The sequence below is a fragment of the Anoplopoma fimbria genome, chromosome 23 (assembly GCF_027596085.1).
Source record: "Anoplopoma fimbria isolate UVic2021 breed Golden Eagle Sablefish chromosome 23, Afim_UVic_2022, whole genome shotgun sequence".
Classification (NCBI taxonomy): domain Eukaryota; kingdom Metazoa; phylum Chordata; class Actinopteri; order Perciformes; family Anoplopomatidae; genus Anoplopoma; species Anoplopoma fimbria.
The window spans coordinates 4,214,951-4,239,704 of NC_072471.1; the positions used below are offsets into that span (position 1 = coordinate 4,214,951).

The 24,754-nt window shown below is 32.7% G+C and overlaps 3 protein-coding genes across 3 annotated transcripts in view; 2 read left to right on the forward strand and 1 right to left on the reverse strand.

The window, feature by feature from the left end:
* Positions 1-5,175: 5,175 nt before the first annotated feature.
* On the forward strand, positions 5,176-7,723 carry snrpf (small nuclear ribonucleoprotein polypeptide F). The gene is made up of 4 exons (XM_054624769.1): positions 5,176-5,309; positions 6,028-6,153; positions 7,097-7,161; positions 7,436-7,723. The coding sequence occupies exons 1-4, from the start codon at positions 5,307-5,309 to the stop codon at positions 7,500-7,502; spliced, it is 261 nt and encodes an 86-aa protein (XP_054480744.1). The 5' UTR covers positions 5,176-5,306; the 3' UTR covers positions 7,503-7,723.
* A 158-nt stretch (positions 7,724-7,881) lies between these two features.
* On the forward strand, positions 7,882-12,929 carry amdhd1 (amidohydrolase domain containing 1). The gene is made up of 9 exons (XM_054624363.1): positions 7,882-8,072; positions 8,853-8,959; positions 9,056-9,120; positions 9,209-9,486; positions 9,560-9,785; positions 10,578-10,702; positions 11,362-11,455; positions 11,548-11,708; positions 12,532-12,929. The coding sequence occupies exons 1-9, from the start codon at positions 7,936-7,938 to the stop codon at positions 12,635-12,637; spliced, it is 1,299 nt and encodes a 432-aa protein (XP_054480338.1). The 5' UTR covers positions 7,882-7,935; the 3' UTR covers positions 12,638-12,929.
* A 236-nt stretch (positions 12,930-13,165) lies between these two features.
* LOC129112316 (tetraspanin-9) overlaps positions 13,166-24,754 on the reverse strand; it is a 29,325-nt gene continuing 17,736 nt past the window's right edge. The window contains exon 9 of the mRNA XM_054624364.1: positions 13,166-13,611. Coding sequence (XP_054480339.1) covers positions 13,540-13,611 — 72 coding nt within the window. The 3' untranslated portion in view covers positions 13,166-13,539. The remainder of the gene's footprint in view (positions 13,612-24,754) is intronic.

Below are 24,754 nucleotides of genomic sequence, written 5' to 3' on the forward strand. Positions count from 1 at the left end.
ACAGTATAAAATACTCAATGCATTCAAAGTGTTACTCATGCAAAAGTGCAGAAGTATTTGCAGATGTTGTCGTTGATCAAGGTGTGGTTCATTTGAACTGTTTGATACTTTTGGTAGTTTAATCTGTAACAATTGATCTTATTTTTATATACCAATCATGTGTTTTTTAAGTAAAATTTAACCTAAATGTAGTGAAGTGAAAGTAGCAATACTACAGTATAAAATACTCAATGCATTCAAAGTGTTACTCATGCAAAAGTGCAAAAGTATTTGCAAAAAAGGAGTTCAGGGACAAGATGAGGTTGAAAGGTGTCTGGCAGAGGAGGAAAAAGTACTTAAGTAAAAGTAGCAATACTACAGTATAAAATACTCAATGCATTCAAAGTGTTACTCATGCAAAAGTGCAGAAGTATTTGCAAAAAATAAACCTAAAATGATGTAAGGGGTACTTTGATGTTGTCGTTGATCAAGGTGTGGTCCATTTTAACTGTTTGATCTTATTTTTATATACCAATCATATGTTTTTTTTAAGTAAAATCTTACTTTTTTAAATTTAACCTAAGTGAAGTGGAAGTAGCAATACTACAGTATAAAATACTCAATGCATTCAAAGTGTTGCTCATGCAAAAGTGCAGAAGTATTTGCAGAAAAGGGGGTACTTTGATGTTGTCGTTGATCAAGGTGTGGTCCATTTTAACTGTTTGATACTTTTGGTAGTTTAATCTGTAACAATTGATCTTATTTTTATATTTAACCAAAAAGTACTTAAGTGAAAGTAGCAATACTACAGTATAAAATACTCAATGTATTCAAAGTGTTACTCATGCAAAAGTGCAGAAGTATTTGCAAAAAATAAACCTAAAATGATGTAAGGGGTACTTTGATGTTGTCGTTGATCAAGGTAAGATAAGATAAGATAAGATAATCCTTTATTAGTCCCGCAGCGGGGAAATTTGCAGACTTACAACAGCGCAGAGTAAAGTGCACACAAGAGACATAGCAGAAGAAGACAAGCTAAAAATAAAAATAAAAAATAAGATTAAAAAATAAATAAAATAAAAAATAAAAATAAAATAAAACAAGTATTATAAATAAGCAATAAAAAAAAACAGTAGAAAAAACAACAATAACTGAAATACTATATTTACAGACAGAGAAAAACAACAACAACTATTTCAACTACTTTTAACTTTTTTAACCATTAGGTGTGGTTCATTTTAACTGTTTGATACTTTGGTAGTTTAATCTGTAACAATTGATCTTATTTTTATATACCAATCATATTTTTTGTATGTAAAATCTTACTTTTTTAAATTTAACCTAAATGTAGTGAAGTGAAAGTAGAATATTTTAAGTAGCGTAACATGTAAATATTTAAGTATCCTAAAGTACAAATACCCTTAAAATTGTCCTGAGGGTGCTTGAGGAAATATACTAGTTACTTTAAATCACTGTAAAAGTACTGCCATCAAAGCAAAAGTACTCATTACATTAAATGGTTCAATCTAGAATCACATAACTAAATACAATTAAGCTATCAAATACATGTAGTGGAGTAAAAAGTACAAGATACAAGATATAGTACTTCATTCACATAACAAAGTACATAGATATTGTACTTAAGTGCAGTACTTACTTGTAGTTATATTCTGACATCTGGAAGAAGTATTCAGATTGTTTACAACAATGGAAAAATCCTCCAAAGTAAAAGTTCTACTTTCAGAGGCTTAGTTAAGTAAAAGTGCAGAAATATTATCAGAAACCTATTTTTAAAGTAAAAAGTCCCCTGTTAGATGCATTAATAACCCTAACCCATGTGTAAGTAGCATTTTAATGTTAAATGTTGAGATAACCCCTAGTGCACACTTAACACATCAGTTTAATCATTTTATAAACTGGTTATATAGTACTGTAAATTAGTTAATCTTCAATCAGAGACAAAAGAAACTATATATAACTACACAAATATCCAAGTACTTTGCACCTCTTTCATATTAGTACCAGGTGTCCACGGCATGACGGAGTGTGGGACCCCCTGTGCAGACCACGTGGAGTCAGATGAAAAGCTGATGTGGGGCATTAATGAGTGCTCACATTTCTGACTAATTGGCTTTGGATGGAGGCAGCGCACGCACACAGACACACACACACACACACACACACACACACACACACACACACACACACACACACACACACACACACACACACACACACACACACACAAAGTGATACTGCTGACGCACTTCAGATTAAACCGATTGGTTGCTCGGCTGCAGCCTTTGTTGACAACATTGTTGGTGTCCATACAAAACCAGTGAAATATGCACCATTAAATTGCAGGCTTCTTGATTCCGTCTGTCTACTCCCAACAATGGCTGCTTCATGTCCTATAACAAGAAGACAGGAAGGATGAAGGCCTTTAAATATGAAAAAATTAAGGTTTTAAAGAACCTCAACTGAGATTATGGTTGAGACAAACATCAGTTTGCGTTCCAGGTTGCAGTTCGCCCCCCTGTGCTCACTTATGGTACAGAAAAAAAAAAGATAGATGTTTGCAAACTGTTCCCTCCGTTCCGGCCCATCCGGGTCAGGCTCCACTGAACACAGCATGGCTTTGGATTCTCTGTCTGCTGGTTTAATCGGACCGTGACCTGCTTTCTGTGCATCTGACCCGTGTCCAATAAGCACTGAGCCAAATGAAACCATCTCACCTGTTCGCTTTGTTCTGTCTGTCCTGGTCTCTGTGAGGAAGAAAACCAGGATCTTAAACTCCTTTTAAATTTCCTGTTTCCAGTCTTTATGCTAAGCTAAGCTGACCTCCTTCTGGCTGTGGCTTCACATAGACGTCTTATCTAATATCTAATAAACCAGTTCTTTACTAAATTGTCTCTGACACAGTGGATTTTCTCACACAGCTGTGGAAGTTTGTGAGTCTCGTGCTTTACACTTCCTGAAGTTCATCCACTCCAATCTGTTAACTTTTGTCTCTCTGCTCTCCTCTGCAGACTTCAAAGAGCTGTTTGGCATCAGACTGGAATGATCCGACTGACCTCTTCAACAGAGCCGTCTTCCTCCAGATGATGACGTCAACAACTCAAAGGCATCTCATTGTGCTCATTTTCTCTCTCACCATGGTCGTATGGTATCTGATATAGTTGTGGGATTCATTCACTCAGATTCATTGTTGACATTTTTTTGTCTCTTTGTGGTCACAATTCATCTCTTGTGATTGTTTTGCAATGCTTTGTGACATCTTTGCATTGTTTGTGTTTGTTTTTCATGTCTTTGTGGACACCTTTTTGTCTCGTTGTGATCGTTTTGTGTCTTTTTGTATTACCTGATCACCACTTTGTATCTCTTTGTGCTCACGATTCATCTTCTTGTTGTCGTTTTTTATCTCATTGCGGTCGTTTTGCATCCCTTTGTGATGATTTTGTGTTCGTTGTGGACGTTTCTTGTCTCATTGTGGTTGTTTTTCATCTCTTAAAGATTGTTTTATGTAACCATGGTTGTTTTGTGACTCTTTGGGTTTTTTTTGCATCCTGTATTCATTTTTAAGTTGTTTTGTGCCTTTGTGGTCGTCAGTTTTTTGTGGATGCTTTTCATCTCTTTGTTGGTGCTTTTTGTTTCTTTGTGGTTGTTTTCATCTCTTTTAGATATTTTTGTCTCAGTGCAGGTTTTTTTGTCTCTTGGAGGTTGTGTTGGTGCGGTTGTTTTGTGTCTCTCTGTGATCTTTTCCCTCTCTTTTTGGTCATTTTGTGTTTCTTTGAGGTCGTTGTTCACTTATTTAAGGTTGAATTGTGTCTCTGTGGTTGTTCTGCAGCTCATTAAGGTACGTTTTTTTTTTTTCCTTAGTAATAATTTTGTGTTTTTTTATAGATGGTTTTGTTTCTTTGTGGTCGTTTTGTGACCAGTGCCACTCTCGGCCACCGCTCTGGCCGTGCCCCTGCTCTCAACATCCACCCACCCACCCACACCCACACATTGTTATCATGCCATACCTGACACGGTGCCTGACTGACGGATTGGTTAATTACACGGAGGCCGACTCAAAAGGAGAGAGAAGAAAAATAGACTAAATGATGTAAGGACATGAGTATTTCAAACATGCAGAGAAAGCTCCAGTGCAATTTCAGAGGAATTTTCTGACAGAACCCAGCCCTTCGCTGTAGGAAGTCAGATGTTTGCTTTTATTCAGAGTATCAGGTTTGAACTTGTTGGATGCTTTCGTAACAGTTGAATGCTTCAACACAGAAAAATGAGTGAAATCCTCAGACTGCTTGTGCCTGGAGAGAAATAGCTGCCCTGACAGAGAGCCGGCACGACCCAGTAATGACATGTGTCATCTCTCCTAGACAGGTCAGAGTTTATAATTATGAATAATCCTTTTGTGAGGTGTGAAGTATTCAATAGAGCAGGTGCTGCACACACAGCATAGTTCAACTCAGGTCAGATAGAGAGATTAATAATGATGCTGGATATAGTTCAGGAGAAAATAATAGGACTTTAGATAGATAGATAGATAGATAGATAGATAGATAGATAGATAGATAGATAGATAGATAGATAGATAGATAGATAGATAGATAGATAGATAGATAGATTCCTTTATTGATCCCCATGGGGGAAATTCCTGTGTTGCAGCAGCTCAACTACAGATAAATAGATAATACATAAAACAAACATATTATACAATAAAAAAAAAAAAAAAATATATATATATATATATATATATATATATATATATATATATATATATATATATATATATACATTCAATGGTTTTTCTTTATTTTTATTTTTTCTACATTGTAGATTAATATTGAAGACATCCAAACTATGAAGGAACACATATGGAATTATGTGGTAAACAAACAAATGCTCAACAAACCAGAATATGTTTTATATTTTACATTCTTCAAAGTAGTTGAATGAGAAGGTGTGTCCAAACTTTTGACTGGTACTGTACATAATCTATTTAATTAAAGTTACTTAAATTAATTTCCCTTTATTATATATTTACAATTTAAGTATTGAGAAGCTAGCTATGACTTTAAATTTGAGCGTTTTTAATCCTCAAAATAAATGTATTTGGCATTTCCAATTATTTACGGTGTCGTGTGACCTCCTCGCCACCAGGGGGCGCTGTGTGCAACAACACGAAGTCCGCCTCAGAGGTCAAAGGTTGTACTTCCGGTTCGGCGGTAAAGCGTGTGTCCTGCTTCGCCAAGTACAAACGTTTCAGCGCAGAACAAAAGTTAGTACGTTTATTCAATCCGGGACAGCGTTTAGAACAACAGAACATGGTGAGTACTTATTATTAACATTAATCATAAACTCATTAGATGTTCGGCGCCATTTTATTTCGCCATCTTTGTGCGTGGATACTAGCATAAGTGCTAGTTAGCATTAGCTGCGTTAGCTTCTCATTCATGCTTTAGAATGAATGGATTTCTCACTTCTACGCACACAGGTGGTGCAGAAATGTGATATATGTTTACATAACCAGCATTAAGGTATAGTTAACAATCTGTTTGATGGATCAGGTACATTTAGGAGGAGTTTTGAGGCCTTGTGTTTTGAGTTTAGCCTGGTTTCTGTGCAGACAAAGTAGCACCAAACTTAAATTTCATTCACTTACTGTCTGCTGCAAACTGTGCACATGCAATGGACTAAATAGTGCATGCATATGTGTAGAATCTGTCTCATTAAGCATTTAAATTCTCATTTTGATCACAACACAGCTGCAAATGCATCCTCTTCATATAGTTGTTTTTGTTTATTTGGGAGTAATTATATCATCACATATTAGAACACTGAATACATGTTTCCATTTGATATGTGGGTGATGTGCTATGCCACAGTTATTTGCCATCAGCAATAGGTAACACCATTGACACTGTTGGTGAATGTACAGTGATTACATGATATAATAATTTACCACAGTCATTTGACATCATTATTAATATGTTTGTTATAATAATTAATTGTTAATAACCTGCCCTTTTCTCTTCCTCTCCACAGAGTTTACCTCTGAACCCAAAGCCCTTCCTGAACGGCCTCACCGGCAAACCAGTGATGGTGAAGCTGAAGTGGGGAATGGAGTACAAGGGCTACCTGGTGTCTGTGGACGGGTACATGAATATGCAGGTGAGAACACAATTCATTGTAAAGTTTGCCTTGTTCCAATTAAAAATATGTTTATTTATCATCACCAATATGTTGGACTATCACAATAAATACATTATTGACCTATTGTACAATATATGTACATGAGCGGGACATTTTTTTGAGTCAGTCACTCTCTATACCCCTGTGCCAAATGCTTAATATTAATTTATGTGCAATTTTTGTGAGGTCCATTTTGTTTTGGTTGTGTGCTTTTTCTTCATTTGTTATATTTGTTAAGGATTATATTTAAAGTTCATTGCTCCTTGAAAGGCTGTAGATGTACTTGCATTATTATGCTATTATATCATCATTATACCAGTGGCATAAAAAGCTCTTAAACACTTTCTCTTTAAGAGAAGACACAAAATGTATGGTGTATATCACCAACAAAATGTAGGCGGAATTAAGCATTAAAAGCCTCGGAGCTTCCATTTGTTCTTAATGTGAGCAGTGACTTCTCATAGTGCTATTGGCACTTTTTTCTTTGTTTCAAGCAAATTCTAACAAAAGTACGACAAGTTCAATTGTTAAGTGTACTTTTTCTATGACAAAATATAATTAATTTGTCGTGAAAAATAATCCATAGTCCGGTAGTACCTGGCAATCTTTTGAGAAGATCCTTTATTATCTACTTCAATGATTTGTCACTTTTACAATTATTTCTATTTTTGATTATACGTTAATTTCGCTGTTGCTGGTATCTCTTGTTCTGCAGTATAACTCATGCCCAAACTTACTTAGGCTTTTCCATGAATTATTGGGATTTTATTATCCCAAGCTGGACCATTTATATCAGTGAGAACAAATATCTTTCTTCATATTTTTGGCGGCATCATGAGCGCCATATGGGATATAACCGTGCAAATAAACCCTCATGGGTACCTTCTTGACCTTTTTTTTAATTTACACATTCCCCTGACAGCTGGCAAACACAGAAGAGTATGTTGATGGAGCATTGGCAGGTCATCTTGGTGAAGTGCTGATCAGGTATGTTGTAAACCAAAAACATCTTTATTCCATATCTAGTTCAGTTAAAGTTTCTTTTAAATACTCATTTTACTTTTACTGCTATTCAAAACGGTTATTTAAAGTAAGATAATGATGTTTTTGAGAAGGAAATCAAGTCTTTGTAGTGTTAGCAAAAAAAATACTTTTTCGGCTAAACAGTACAGAGAAAGTTACTTTTATAGCTCAATCCTTAAGATTTCTAAATACCTAAACTAATCCGTGTTGATAATTAACTTTTCAAACATTCCCACAGGTGCAATAATGTTCTGTACATCAGAGGAGTAGAAGAAGAGGAGGAAGACGGAGAGATGAGGGAGTGATGTCGCAGAAGAGAAGAGGACTCAGCCCTGTTGTGTGATTGAACTTCGTAGTTGAATTAATGTGTGTTTGTGTTTTCACCATGTGAAACAAATGGATGTTTGGGGTCTAGGTTATTTTTGAAGCGGTTTTGAAAATGATTTTTTTTTTTACTGTATGTGAGGCCAATTTTATGTTGTGACTTTGTTATACATACACAATAAAATGATTATTGTACCCTTTCTTAAACCTGGTTGTTGTTTTTTTTGCTGTGGTATCTAACAGAAGTAGAAACATTTAATTATTACAGGATGTCTGTGGCAGAAGCACCGCCTCTCTCTCTCTGTCGCTCTCTGCACTTTAAACTCTTCTCCTAGACAAATATTTGCCTGATCCCAAACTAGTTTAAAGCCGGTCCCTCTGAAGTAAGTGCTCTCTGCTTTGGTTGAATCAAAAATGTCCAGTAATTACAGACTACTGGTGAAGAACGCCCAACAGGTGGTTCTGATCTGCAACAAAGGAGAGAAGTTCATCACCAAACATGGGATGCAAAATCTTTGTGTGATTGAAAACGGCAGCGTAGTGATCGGGAGGTAAGTTATCTTAACTAACAGGCATTTCAGATTACTGCCATGTGACAAACATGAGGGGACAGTTTGTTAAATGTTGTAGGAGATTGTGTAGAAATGTAACACAAACGGCCTTTCTTACCTGCATACTGAATGTCAGCAAAGCTATAGTTGATTCTGCATTTTAGTTTTATTTGTGAGAGTTAATGGAAATGAAGAAATGTAACATAATTCACATTAGTGCCACCTACTGGCCCAATGTGCTCACTACACCAGGAAATTACTGGATGCCTTATCGTCACTTTTATGTTTAAATTAGCAAAAATGTATTGATTACCACATGCTATTCTAACTTTTCTTCTAGTTCTAGTTATTTAATACTCTTATTATCATTACTGCTGATAACTACACACAAAAAAGTAAAGTCTGAGGATGCTAAAAACTAAAGCTGGCTGTAATTGTGCATTACATATCAGAAAACAAATACTTGAATGCTGAAAACCTACAATAATTTATTATTTTCAATCTTAAATTGTTTGTGCAAAATGTATAAATTCCCCCTTGCTATTCCATTTTTTTTAAATGTACTACTATTCTATTCATTGGTATTGCTATTAACTTCACACAAAACAAGTATAGTTTGGCTGAAGAGTTTATAAAAATGTTTATCCTCTGTATGATGGCCTTTTTAAAACTGCTCACTTTCATCTTTAGTTGAAGCTGTACTTTGTCAACCTCAGCTTCATGTTCAGACCCCAGCTGTGCTTTCAAAGTGACATTAAAGCATCTGATCTCTTCATCCAGTGACGGGCTGATTAAAGCTGTGGGTCCTGCAGAAACCATCAGAGCTCAGTATTTAGAATCGTCCTTTGATAAAGTGATCGATGCTACAGGGATGTGCGTCCTGCCTGGTGAGTGTCATCTCAGCAGAAGTTGTGTTATTTGACTGTCTGTACAATAATATCATAATATCAGGGATTAGTATTTTAAGGAGCTTCTTGTTTCAGGGTTGGTCGACGCCCACACACATCCAGTCTGGGCTGGTGACAGAGTGCATGAATTTGCAATGAAGGTAAATTATTCATTATGTTCAATATGTTTTGACGTTTGTTAATCTACTTCCACAACTACATTTGATGAAATGCATGTGACTGCTGCAGCTGGCAGGTGCCTCCTACATGGACGTGCACCGGGCCGGCGGAGGGATCCACTTCACCGTGGAGCACACCCGAGCCGCCGGGTCCTCGGAGCTGCTGGCCTCCCTCAGCAGCAGGCTGACCCGGATGCAGCGAGCCGGTACGACCCTGGTGGAGTGTAAGAGCGGATACGGCCTGGAGCTGCAGACCGAGCTCAAGATGCTGGAGGTGATCGAGGAGGCCGGACGGAGGCTGCCCATCAACATCTCCTCCACCTACTGCGGAGCCCACGCAGTGCCAAAGTAAGGACCCTCCTCCGTCTGTTTAGTTCACATCCTTAAAATAAATCTCTCTAACTCCTTCTCCTTTGTTCAGAGGGAAAACAGTCGCAGAAGCCACGACGGACATCCTGCAGGTTCAGCTGCCGAAGCTGAAGGAGCGGATGTCTGCTGGGACTCTGAGTGTGGACAACATCGACGTGTTCTGTGAGCGAGGAGTGTTCGACCTCGGCTCTACTCGCTCCATCCTGCAGGCCGGCAAAGACATGGGCCTCAACATCAACTTCCACGGAGACGAGCTCCATCCCATGAACTCTGCTCAGGTATCACTCACTCCTTAAGCTGTGTTTACCTTTTTTATTGATTGGGAACTAAATCTAGAAACGCCTGCTAGTGTGATGCAATACAGTTCAACAACACCCTCAGCTACAGCTTGTGCAGCTTGGATGAACCTTAAAGTTGGACGAACGCCTCTCTGAAAGGAAACGATTCTGTTTGTGTCCTAAAATTGTGTCCTAAAAACAGCAATTTATAACTGCAATATACCAACAATATATGCTTATTTTTATTATCTATTATTGAATAAAAAAATAATATTCATATGGGCAACAAAATCTCCATAACAAGTTCTGGGTGTCAATGTTTCTTATATTTCTTGATGCTGTTAAACTTTCTATAACTAATGCTGGAGGGTGCAAATAACATTTTTTCATTGTCAGTAAATCTATTGATTATTAAGCTTGAAATGTCAATATCCCTTTCATCATTTCCAGAGGCCAAGATGACGTTTTCAAATGATCTTGTTTTGTCTGACCAAAAAATAATATAAAACTGAGGCAACCGAAGCAGAACATTTGCTTAATGAATGACTAAAGGAACCAATTATTAAAAAATGTTGATTCATTTTCTTTAGATAAACTGATCAGTTATTTAACTTATTGTTTCAACTCTATACTGCAAGAAGTTTTAAGCATTAGTATAATAAACATGGTGTGTGTGTGTGTGTGTGTGTGTGTGTGTGTGTGTGTGTGTGTGTGTGTGTGTGTGTGTGTGTGTGTGTGTGTGTGTGTGTGTGTGTGTGTGTGTGTGTGTGTGTGTGTGTGTGTGTGTGTCAGTTGGGTGCAGAGCTCGGAGCCTTGGCCATCAGTCACCTGGAAGAGGTCACTGATGAGGGGATCGCTGCCATGGCAACAGCAAGAACCGCGGCCGTCCTTCTTCCGACCACAGCCTACATCCTACGGTACCAAAACACACGTACTTTTGCTGCACTTAAGTACAAATTCAAAGTAGTTGAACTTTTTTTTTTAGTTTTTGTTACTTTACAAATACAGATTTTAAAAAACATTTGAGGAACTTATAAAATATGATGCTTTCTTATAAATTAAACTACTACTACAAACAGTTTATACAGGAAGAGCTGAAACTTTAAAACAATTTATCAATAAGTCAGAAAATTGATTCATTGATTTTGATTATTGTAGTTTCGTACAAAAATACCAAACATTACAAGCTTCTCAAATGTGAGAATTTGCTGCTCTTCCTTTTAGTTATATTTATATATTTTAAAGTTTTTTTCAGTTGCAGCATTCATTTTTCTGCATGAGTACTTTAAATACGTCAGTATATTTTTTTACTATACTTTCATACTTTTAAATGCAGGGCTTTTACTTGTTATAGCGTATTTCCAGTGTGGTTTTATAACTTTAACTTATGGTAAAGGATCCACAACTGTGTCTCACACACTAGAATTTACACACACGCCTCATAGATGTGAGTTATCTGATTGTGTGTGTGTGTGTGTGTGTGTGTGTGTGTGTGTGTGTGTGTGTGTGTGTGTGTGTGTGTGTGTGTGTGTGTGTGTGTGTGTGTGTGTGTGTGTGTGTGTGTGTGTGTGTTCAGGCTGCCTCAGCCTCGAGCCAGAGACATGCTTGATGCTGGAGTTATTGTCGCCCTCGGCAGCGACTTCAACCCCAACGCCTACTGCTGCTCCATGGTGAGTACGACAGGACTGTTGCATGATGGTTCCAGCTCACCGCTCCTCCTCCTCCTCTCTCTCTATCTTCTCTGTCTTCTGCTCTTCCTCAGCCGATCGTCATGCACCTGGCCTGTGTGAACATGAGGATGTCCATGCCTGAGGCTTTGGCTGCGGCCACCATCAACGCCGCCTACGCCCTGCGGCGCTCAGACACACACGGCTCCCTGGAGGTCAACAAACACGGAGACCTGCTGGTCCTCAACACCACACGGTAAATCAGGACCGTTTGTCCCATCATGTGTTTCTGCGTCTATGTATAGAAATGTATAGATGAAGTACTGATGACCATGTAAGATGTATTCTACAGTGGCAAGCAAACTATAAATACATTTCAGAATCAGAAATACTTTATTTCTCCTGCATTTTACTTTAAATTGCAGCTTAAATCTTTAGCTTTGAATACTCGTGTGTTTTCAAACATTTGTGTGCTTCCATTGCTTTTTAACCATTATTTAACCATGCAGGTTTAATTAGAATACATTATTAGTGAGAGCAGAAACAGTTAATGGGGAATATATAGGAAGTTTTGTTTGGCTTAAGTTGTTCCTCCCAAAATTATAAAATATATATATATATATATATATATATATATATATATATTAAACCTAATATACCATGTTCAATCAGCTGATTTGAACTAGGTCTAACAAAATGAGTATCATTGTATACTGTAGGCCTATATATTGTTTAATTGTATAATTGTATATTTTAGGTGACTTACCGTATATATTTTATTAGAATAGGTAGCCTGATCAGGGACTGAGGTTGCAAATTAGCTATCTAGCTACAAACCTTTTATGTATTCACATCTGCAAGTTGTGTCATGGCCTTGCCATGTCATGTTTGTAATAATGTGCACTGCTTTGTCCCTGCTAAATAAACTACAAAAAAAAAAAAATTGTCCAGATAGAAATGTCTAGATGCTTTAGTCTTTAAAATGACCCTTTCAGAAAGATAATCTCTGCATGCTTTCTATGTTTATATTAAACATGTCTGAGTAACACAGATCCTCTCTCCTGTTTGTTTTCTTGCAGATGGGAGCATCTGATCTACCAGCTGGGAGGACATCAGGAGCTGATTCGCTACGTTGTCATCAAAGGAAACGTGGTCGTTGATAATAGCAAAACTATGGACTTTTAACCATGAGAACACTTTTGGTATTCATGCTAAGCTAAGAGGTAGCTCCTGATTAATACACTGGGATCATTTTAGGAAGCAATATTGTAATTCCCTAAATGTCAAACAGTTTCTTTATGTTAATATTAAGCCTAAATTCTGTTGTTGTCAATTAGATTTCATTGTGTGTGCTGCTGTAAAAGAATGTGACTGACAACAATTAATCAATTACTATCTTAACATTGTTAACTCCTCTAGAAAACCAATGTTTTAGATAAATGTCCCGTTAACTGTTGATTAAAATCTGCCTCTCTAATCATCTCTGTTTCTTTTATAGGAAAACATGCTTTTTAAAAAAGTCATCAGTTTATCAGTGACTACAGAAAAAAGAGGAATTTCATTATCACCTCAGAAATGGGTCAAATATTTTGCACCTAAAGTGATCAATTAGGTTATTGATTGACATGTTAACGTGTAGCTGAACCTGCTTTATCTGGTTAATCAGAGCTGCTGTTTGATCGTCAGGGTAAAAGCAGATAAAGAAACATCACATTTATGAAGAAAGCTTTTATTGAACATGTTAGTACACAATGTTTTTATTTTCTAAATGGATCAATACATTATATATGTATATATATATATATATATATATATATATCCAAAGACATGGCTTTTAACAACCCCGAAAAATATACTCCTCACTCTTCCTCTGGTCGATGACAAATCACAAATACTATACATAACAACATGCATTAGAGTGATGATTTTATAAAGCTGACTAATTAAAACTAGTTCTAATGATGGAAAAACGTGAGATAAAAGGCGGTAGTGGCACACATGATATCTGGCTTATTTTTTAAACAATAAACCAAGTGTTGTATTTAATGTGACCAATATTAATTTGATAAATGAGTGCATTATTCCAATCAGGCTTCGTACTTCTTCCCTGCTCGGTGGATCTGCTGGTAAAGCGTCATGGAGAAAGCCATCCCAAGGAGCTGGAAAAACAAAATGTTAAAATAGATAAAATATAGATGTTTGGCAATTATTACAATATCACCCGACCATTGTTGTGCACAATTGAAAGTATAATATTATTAATATTAATGTGCATAATGATCCAGTCCATGTATACCAATTTAGTATTTATTTACTGTTTGTATTGTTTAATTGTATTAAAACATTTTATTTCTTATTCTGTTCTGTCATTGGTGTTTTTTCACTACTTGTGTGCATGACACTCTTTAGCTTTATCTGTCAAGCTTTATTTTCCTTGTCACTATCTGTTATTCTGTGTATATTGAGAGATATGCAAAATAAAATTAAGTCCAATACCTTGTATGAGCATGAATAAAGCTGATTGATTTTATGACATACTACACTGATTTTTTTCAACATACTATATTATGACTTTTCGACATGCTATACTATGACTTTTTTCATCATACTATACTATGACTTTTCTTCGACATGCTAAACTATGATTTTTATGAATTCTTTCGACATGCTATACTATGACTTTTCTTCGACATGCTATACTATGACTTTTTTTCAACATACTAAACTATGATTTTTATGAATGTTTTCGACATGCTATACTATGACTTTTTTCAACATACTATATTATGACTTTTTTCGACAGGCTATACTATGACTTTTTCCGACATGCTATACTATGAATTTGTTTCAACATACTAAACTATGATTTTTATGACTTTTTTCGACATGCTATTCTATGACTTTTTTCGACATACTATATTATGACTTTTTTCGACAGGCTATACTATGACTTTTTTTCTACATACTAAACTATGATTTTTATGACTTTTTTCGACAGGCTATACTATGACTTTATTTCTACATACTAAACTATGACTTATGAATTTCTTCTACATGCTATACAATGACTTTTTTCGACATACTAAACAATGATTTTTATGAATTCTTTCGACATACTATATTATGACTTTTTTCGACAGGCTATACTATGACTTTTCTTCGACATGCTATACTATGACTTTTTTCGACAGGCTATACTATGACTTTTTTTAACATACTATATTATGACTTTTTTCGACATGCTATACTATGACTTTTTTCGACATACTATACTATGACTTTTTCCGACATGCTATACTATGACTTTTTTCGACATACTATACTATGACTTTTTTCGACATGCTATACTATGACTTTTTCCGACATGCTATACTATGACTTTTTTTCAACATACTAAACTATGATTTTTATGACTTTTTTCGACATGCTATACTATGACTTTTTTCGACAGGCTATACTATGACTTTTTTTAACATACTATATTATGACTTTTTTCGACATGCTATATTATGACTTTTTTCGACATACTATATTATGACTTTTTTCGACATGCTATACTATGACTTTTTTCGACATGCTATACTATGACTTTTTTTCGACATACTATATTATGACTTTTTTCGACATACTATACTATGACTTTTTCCGACATGCTATACTATGACTTTTTCCGACAGGCTATACTATGACTTTTTTTCAACATACTAAACTATGATTTTTATGACTTTTTTCGACATGCTATACTATGACTTTTTTCGACAGGCTATACTATGACTTTTTTTCGACATACTATATTATGACTTTTTCCGACATGCTATACTATGACTTTTTTTCAACATACTAAACTATGATTTTTATGACTTTTTTCGACAGGCTATACTATGACTTTTTTTCGACATACTATACTATGACTTATTTTTCGACATGCTATACAATGACTTTTTTCGACATGCTATACTATGACTATTTTTTCAACATACTATACTATGATTTTTATGACTATTTTTCGACATGCTATATTATGACTTTTTTCGACATGCTATACTATGACTTTTTTCTACATACTAAACTATGATTTTTATGACTTTTTTCGACATGCTATACTATGACTTTTTTTCGACATACTATATTATGACTTTTTTCGACATACTATACTATGACTTTTTTTCAACATACTAAACTATGATTTTTATGAATTTTTTCGACATACTATACTATGACTTTTTTCGACATGCTATACTATGACTTTTTTCGACATGCTATACTATGATTTTATTTCTACATACTAAACTATGACTTATGAATTTCTTCTACATGCTATACAATGACTTTTTTCGACATACTAAACTATGATTTTTATGAATTCTTTCGACATACTATATTATGACTTTTTTCGACATACTATACTATGACTTTTTCCGACATGCTATACTATGACTTTTTCCGACAGGCTATACTATGACTTTTTTTCAACATACTAAACTATGATTTTTATGACTTTTTTCGACATGCTATACTATGACTTTTTTCGACAGGCTATACTATGACTTTTTGTCGACATACTATATTATGACTTTTTCCGACATGCTATACTATGATTTTTTTTTCAACATACTAAACTATGATTTTTATGACTTTTTTCGACATGCTATACTATGACTTTTTTCGACATGCTATATTATGACTTTTTCCGACATGCTATACTATGACTTTTTTCGACATGCTATACTATGACTTTTTTTCAACATACTAAACTATGATTTTTATGACTTTTTTCGACATGCTATATTATGACTTTTTTCGACATGCTATACTATGACTTTTTTTCTACATACTAAACTATGATTTTTATGACTTTTTTCGACATGCTATATTATGACTTTTTTCGACAGGCTATACTATGACTATGATTTTTTTTTTCAACATACTAAACTATGATTTTTATGACTTTTTTCGACATGCTATATTATGACTTTTTTTCGACATGCTATACTATGACTTTTTTTCTACATACTAAACTATGATTTTTATGACTTTTTTCGACATGCTATATTATGACTTTTTTCGACAGGCTATACTATGACTTTTTTTCTACATACTAAACTATGATTTTTATGACTTTTTTCGACAGGCTATATTATGACTTTTTTCGACAGGCTATACTATGACTTTTTTTCGACATACTATATTATGACTTTTTTCGACATACTATACTATGACTTTTTTTCAACATACTAAACTATGATTTTTATATTTTTTCGACATACTATACTATGACTTTTTTCGACATGCTATACTATGACTTTTTTCGACATGCTAAACTATGATTTTTATGAATTCTTTCGACATACTATATTATGACTTTTTTCGACAGGCTATACTATGACTTTTTTTCGACATGCTATACTATGACTTTTTTCATCATACTATACTATGACCTTTTTTCAACATACTAAACTATGATTTTTATGACTTTTTTCGACAGGCTATACTATGACTTTTGACATGCTATACTATGACTTTTTTTCAACATACTAAACTATGACTTTTTTTCTACATACTATGCTATGACTTTTTTCAACATACTAAACTATGATTTTTATGAATGTTTTCGACATACTATATTATGACTTTTTTTGACATGCTATACTATGACTTTTTTTCAACATACTAAACTATGATTTTTATGACTTTTTTCGACATGCTATACTATGACTTTTTTCGACAGGCTATACTATGACTTTTTTCGACAGGCTATACTATGACTTTTGACATGCTATACTATGACTTTTTTTCAACATACTATATGATGACTTTTTTCGACATGCTATACTATGACTTTTTTCGACATACTATACTATGACTTTTTCCGACATGCTATACTATGACTTTTTTCGACATACTATACTATGACTTTTTTCGACATGCTATACTATGACTTTTTCCGACATGCTATACTATGACTTTTTTTCAACATACTAAACTATGATTTTTATGACTTTTTTCGACATGCTATACTATGACTTTTTTCGACAGGCTATATTATGACTTTTTTCGACAGGCTATACTATGACTTTTTTTAACATACTATATTATGACTTTTTTCGACATGCTATATTATGACTTTTTTTCGACATGCTATATTATGACTTTTTTCGACAGGCTATACTATGACTTTTTTTCTACATACTAAACTATGATTTTTATGACTTTTTTCGACAGGCTATATTATGACTTTTTTCGACAGGCTATACTATGACTTTTTTTCGACATACTATATTATGACTTTTTCCGACATGCTATACTATGACTTTTTTTCAACATACTAAACTATGATTTTTATGACTTTTTTCGACATGCTATACTATGACTTTTTTCGACAGGCTATACTATGACTTTTTTTCAACATACTAAACTATGATTTTTATGAATTTTTTCGACATACTATACTATGACTTTTTTCGACATGCTATACTATGACTTTTTTCAACATTCTAAACTATGATTTTTATGAATTCTTTCGACATACTATATTATGACTTTTTTCGACAGGCTATACTATGACTTTTTTTCGACATGCTATACTATGACTTTTTTCATCATACTATACTATGACTTTTTTCAACATACTAAACTATGATTTTTATGACTTTTTTCGACAGGCTATACTATGACTTTTGACATGCTAAACTATGATTTTTATGAATTCTTTCGACATACTATATTATGACTTTTTTCGACAGGCTATACTATGACTTTTCTTCGACATGCTATATTATGACTTTTTTCGACAGGCTATACTATGACTTTTTTTAACATACTATATTATGACTTTTTTCGACATGCTATACTATGACTTTTTTCGACATACTATACTATGACTTTTTCCGACATGCTATACTATGACTTTTTCCGACAGGCTATACTATGACTTTTTTTCAACATACTAAACTATGATTTTTATGACTTTTTTCGACATGCTATACTATGACTTTTTTTTCGACAGGCTATACTATGACTTTTTGTCGACATACTATATTATGACTTTTTCCGACATGCTATACTATGACTTTTTTTCAACATACTAAACTATGATTTTTATGACTTTTTTCGACAGGCTATACTATGACTTTTTTTCGACATACTATATTATGACTTTTTCCGACATGCTATACTATGACTTTTTTCGACATGCTATACTATGACTTTTTTTCAACATACTAAACTATGATTTTTATGACTTTTTTCGACATGCTATATTATGACTTTTTTCGACATGCTATACTATGACTTTTTTTCTACATACTAAACTATGATTTTTATGACTTTTTTCGACATGCTATATTATGACTTTTTTCGACAGGCTATACTATGACTTTTTTTCAACATACTAAACTATGATTTTTATGACTTTTTTCGACATGCTATATTATGACTTTTTTCGACATGCTATACTATGACTTTTTTTCTACATACTAAACTATGATTTTTATGACTTTTTTCGACATGCTATATTATGACTTTTTTCGACAGGCTATACTATGACTTTTTTTCTACATACTAAACTATGATTTTTATGACTTTTTTCGACAGGCTATATTATGACTTTTTTCGACAGGCTATACTATGACTTTTTTTCGACATACTATATTATGACTTTTTTCGACATACTATACTATGACTTTTTTTCAACATACTAAACTATGATTTTTATGAATTTTTTCGACATACTATACTATGACTTTTTTCGACATGCTATACTATGACTTTTTTCGACATGCTAAACTATGATTTTTATGAATTCTTTCGACATACTATATTATGACTTTTTCCGACAGGCTATACTATGACTTTTTTTCGACATGCTATACTATGACTTTTTTCATCATACTATACTATGACCTTTTTTCAACATACTAAACTATGATTTTTATGACTTTTTTCGACAGGCTATACTATGACTTTTGACATGCTATACTATGACTTTTTTTCAACATACTAAACTATGACTTTTTTTCTACATACTATGCTATGACTTTTTTTCAACATACTAAACTATGATTTTTATGAATGTTTTCGACATACTATATTATGACTTTTTTTGACATGCTATACTATGACTTTTTTTCAACATACTAAACTATGATTTTTATGACTTTTTTCGACATGCTATACAATGACTTTTTTCGACAGGCTATACTATGACTTTTTTCGACAGGCTATACTATGACTTTTGACATGCTATACTATGACTTTTTTTCAACATACTATATGATGACTTTTTTCGACATGCTATACTATGACTTTTTTCGACATACTATACTATGACTTTTTCCGACATGCTATACTATGACTTTTTTCGACATACTATACTATGACTTTTTTCGACATGCTATACTATGACTTTTTCCGACATGCTATACTATGACTTTTTTTCAACATACTAAACTATGATTTTTATGACTTTTTTCGACATGCTATACTATGACTTTTTTCGACAGGCTATACTATGACTTTTTTCGACATGCTATACTATGACTTTTTTCGACATGCTATACTATGACTTTTTTTCGACATACTATATTATGACTTTTTTCGACATACTATACTATGACTTTTTTTCAACATACTAAACTATGATTTTTATGAATTTTTTCGACATACTATACTATGACTTTTTTCGACATGCTATACTATGACTTTATTTCTACATACTAAACTATGACTTATGAATTTCTTCTACATGCTATACAATGACTTTTTTCGACATACTATACTATGACTTTTTTCGACATGCTATACTATGACTTTATTTCTACATACTAAACTATGACTTATGAATTTCTTCTACATGCTATACAATGACTTTTTTCGACATACTAAACTATGATTTTTATGAATTCTTTCGACATACTATATTATGACTTTTTTCGACAGGCTATACTATGACTTTTCTTCGACATGCTATACTATGACTTTTTTCGACAGGCTATACTATGACTTTTTTTAACATACTATACATGACTATATTATGATGACATGCTATACTATTTTTTCGACATACTATACTATGACTTTTTTTCCGACATGCTATACTATGACTTTTTCCGACAGGCTATACTATGACTTTTTTTCAACATACTAAACTATGATTTTTATGACTTTTTTCGACATGCTATACTATGACTTTTTTTTCGACAGGCTATACTATGACTTTTTGTCGACATACTATATTATGACTTGACTTTTTTTTTTCGACATGCTATACTATGACTTTTTTCGACATACTAAACTATATTTTTATGACTTTTTTCGACATGCTATACTATGACTTTTTTTCAACATACTATTTTATGATTTTTATGACTATATTTTTTCGACAGGCTATACTATGACTTTTTTCGACATACTATATATATGACATGCTATATTATTTTTTCGACATGCTATACATGACTTTTTTTCAACTATACTATGATTTTTATTTTTTTCGACATACTATATTATGACTTTTTTCGACATACTATACTATGACTTTTTTTCAACATACTAAACTATGATTTTTATGAATTTTTTCGACATACTATACTATGACTTTTTTCGACATGCTATACTATGACTTTTTTCGACATGCTAAACTATGATTTTTATGAATTTTTCGACATACTATATTATGACTTTTTTCGACAGGCTATACTATGACTTTTTTTCGACATGCTATTTTATGACTTTTTTCATCTATATTATGACTTTTTACTATACTATGACTTTTTTTTTTTCAACATACTAAACTATGATTATGACTTTTTTCGACAGGCTATACTATGACTTTTGACATGCTATACTATGACTTTTTTTCAACATACTAAACTATGACTTTTTTTCTACATACTATGCTATGACTTTTTTTCAACATACTAAACTATGATTTTTATGAATGTTTTCGACATACTATATTATGACTTTTTTTGACATGCTATACTATGACTTTTTTTCAACATACTAAACTATGATTTTTATGACTTTTTTCGACATGCTATACTATGACTTTTTTCGACAGGCTATACTATGACTTTTTTTTTTCGACAGGCTATACTATGACTTTTGACATGCTATACTATGACTTTTTTTCAACATACTATATATGACTTTTTTCGACATTATACTATGATTTTTTTTCGACATACTATATTATGACTTTTTCCGACATGCTATACTATGACTTTTTTCGACATACTATACTATGACTTTTTTCGACATGCTATACTATGACTTTTTCCGACATGCTATACTATGACTTTTTTCGACATACTAAACTATGATTTTTATGACTTTTTTCGACATGCTATATTATGACTTTTTTCGACAGGCTATACTATGACTTTTGACATGCTATACTATGACTTTTTTCGACATGCTATACTATGACTTTTTTCGACATGCTATACTATGACTTTTTTTTATATTATGACTTTTTCGACATACTATATTATGACTTTTTTCGACATACTATACTATGACTTTTTTTCAACATACTAAACTATGATTTTTATGAATTTTTTCGACATACTATACTATGACTTTTTTCGACATGCTATACTATGACTTTATTTCTACATACTAAACTATGACTTATGAATTTCTTCTACATGCTATACAATGACTTTTTTCGACATACTATACTATGACTTTTTTCGACATGCTATACTATGACTTTATTTCTACATACTAAACTATGACTTATGAATTTTTCTACATGCTATACAATGACTTATTTTTTCGACATACTAAACTATGATTTTTATGAATTCTTTTACATACTATATTATGACTTTTTTCGACAGGCTATACTATGACTTTTCTTCGACATGCTATACTATGACTTTTTTCGACAGGCTATACTATGACTTTTTTTAACATACTATATTATGACTTTTTTCGACATGCTATACTATGACTTTTTTCGACATACTATACTATGAATTTTTCCGACATGCTATACTATGACTTTTTCCGACAGGCTATACTATGACTTTTTTTCAACATACTAAACTATGATTTTTATGACTTTTTTCGACATGCTATACTATGACTTTTTTCGACAGGCTATACTATGACTTTTTGTCGACATACTATATTATGACTTTTTCCGACATGCTATACTATGACTTTTTTTCAACATACTAAACTATGATTTTTATGACTTTTTTCGACAGGCTATACTATGACTTTTTTTCGACATACTATATTATGACTTTTTCCGACATGCTATACTATGACTTTTTTCGACATGCTATACTATGACTTTTTTTCAACATACTAAACTATGATTTTTATGACTTTTTTCGACATGCTATATTATGACTTTTTTCGACATGCTATATTATGACTTTTTTTCTACATATTAAACTATGATTTTTATGACTTTTTTCGACATGCTATATCATGACTTTTTTCGACAGGCTATACTATGACTTTTTTTCTACATACTAAACTATGATTTTTATGACTTTTTTCGACAGGCTATATTATGACTTTTTTCGACAGGCTATACTATGACTTTTTTTCGACATACTATATTATGACTTTTTCCGACATGCTATACTATGACTTTTTTTCAACATACTAAACTATGATTTTTATGACTTTTTTCGACATGCTATACTATGACTTTTTTTCGACATACTATATTATGACTTTTTTCGACATACTATACTATGACTTTTTTTCAACATATTAAACTATGATTTTTATGAATTTTTTCGACATACTATACTATGACTTTTTTCGACAGGCTATACTATGACTTTTTTTCGACATACTATATTATGACTTTTTTCGACATACTATACTATGACTTTTTTTCAACATATTAAACTATGATTTTTATGAATTTTTTCGACATACTATACTATGACTTTTTTCGACATGCTATACTATGACTTTTTTCGACATGCTAAACTATGATTTTTATGAATTCTTTCGACATACTATATTATGACTTTTTTCGACAGGCTATACTATGACTTTTTTTCGACATGCTATACTATGACTTTTTTCATCATACTATACTATGACCTCTTTTCAACATACTAAACTATGATTTTTATGACTTTTTTCGACAGGCTATACTATGACTTTTGACATGCTATACTATGACTTTTTTTCAACATACTAAACTATGACTTTTTTTCTACATACTATGCTATGACTTTTTTTCAACATACTAAACTATGATTTTTATGAATGTTTTCGACATACTATATTATGACTTTTTTCGACATGCTATACTATGACTTTTTTCGACAGGCTATACTATGACTTTTGACATGCTATACTATGACTTTTTTTCAACATATTAAACTATGATTTTTTTCGACATACTACACTATGACTTTTTCCGACATGCTATAAAAAAAGTCATAAAAAGTCATTTCAACATACTAAACTATGACTTTTTTTCTACATACTATACTATGACTTTTTTTCAACATACTAAACTATGATTTTTATGAATGTTTTCGACATACTATATTATGACTTTTTTCGACATGCTATACTATGACTTTTTTCGACAGGCTATACTATGACTTTTGACATGCTATACTATGACTTTTTTTCAACATATTAAACTATGACTTTTTTTCAACATACTAAACTATGATTTTTATGACTTTTTTCGACATGCTATACTATGACTTTTTTCGACATGCTATATTATGACTTTTTTCGACAGGCTATACTATGACTTTTTTTAACATACTATATTATGACTTTTTTCGACATGCTATATTATGACTTTTTTCGACATGCTATACTATGACTTTTTTTCGACATACTATATTATGACTTTTTTCGACATACTATACTATGACTTTTTTTCAACATACTAAACTATGATTTTTATGAATTTTTTCGACATACTATACTATGACTTTTTTCGACATGCTATACTATGACTTTTTTCGACATGCTATACTATGACTTTATTTCTACATACTAAACTATGACTTATGAATTTCTTCTACATGCTATACAATGACTTTTTTCGACATACTAAACTATGATTTTTATGAATTCTTTCGACATACTATATTATGACTTTTTTCGACAGGCTATACTATGACTTTTCTTCGACATGCTATACTATGACTTTTTTCGACATACTATATTATGACTTTTTTCGACATACTATACTATGACTTTTTCCGACATGCTATACTATGACTTTTTTTCAACATACTAAACTATGATTTTTATGACTTTTTTCGACATGCTATACTATGACTTTTTTCGACAGGC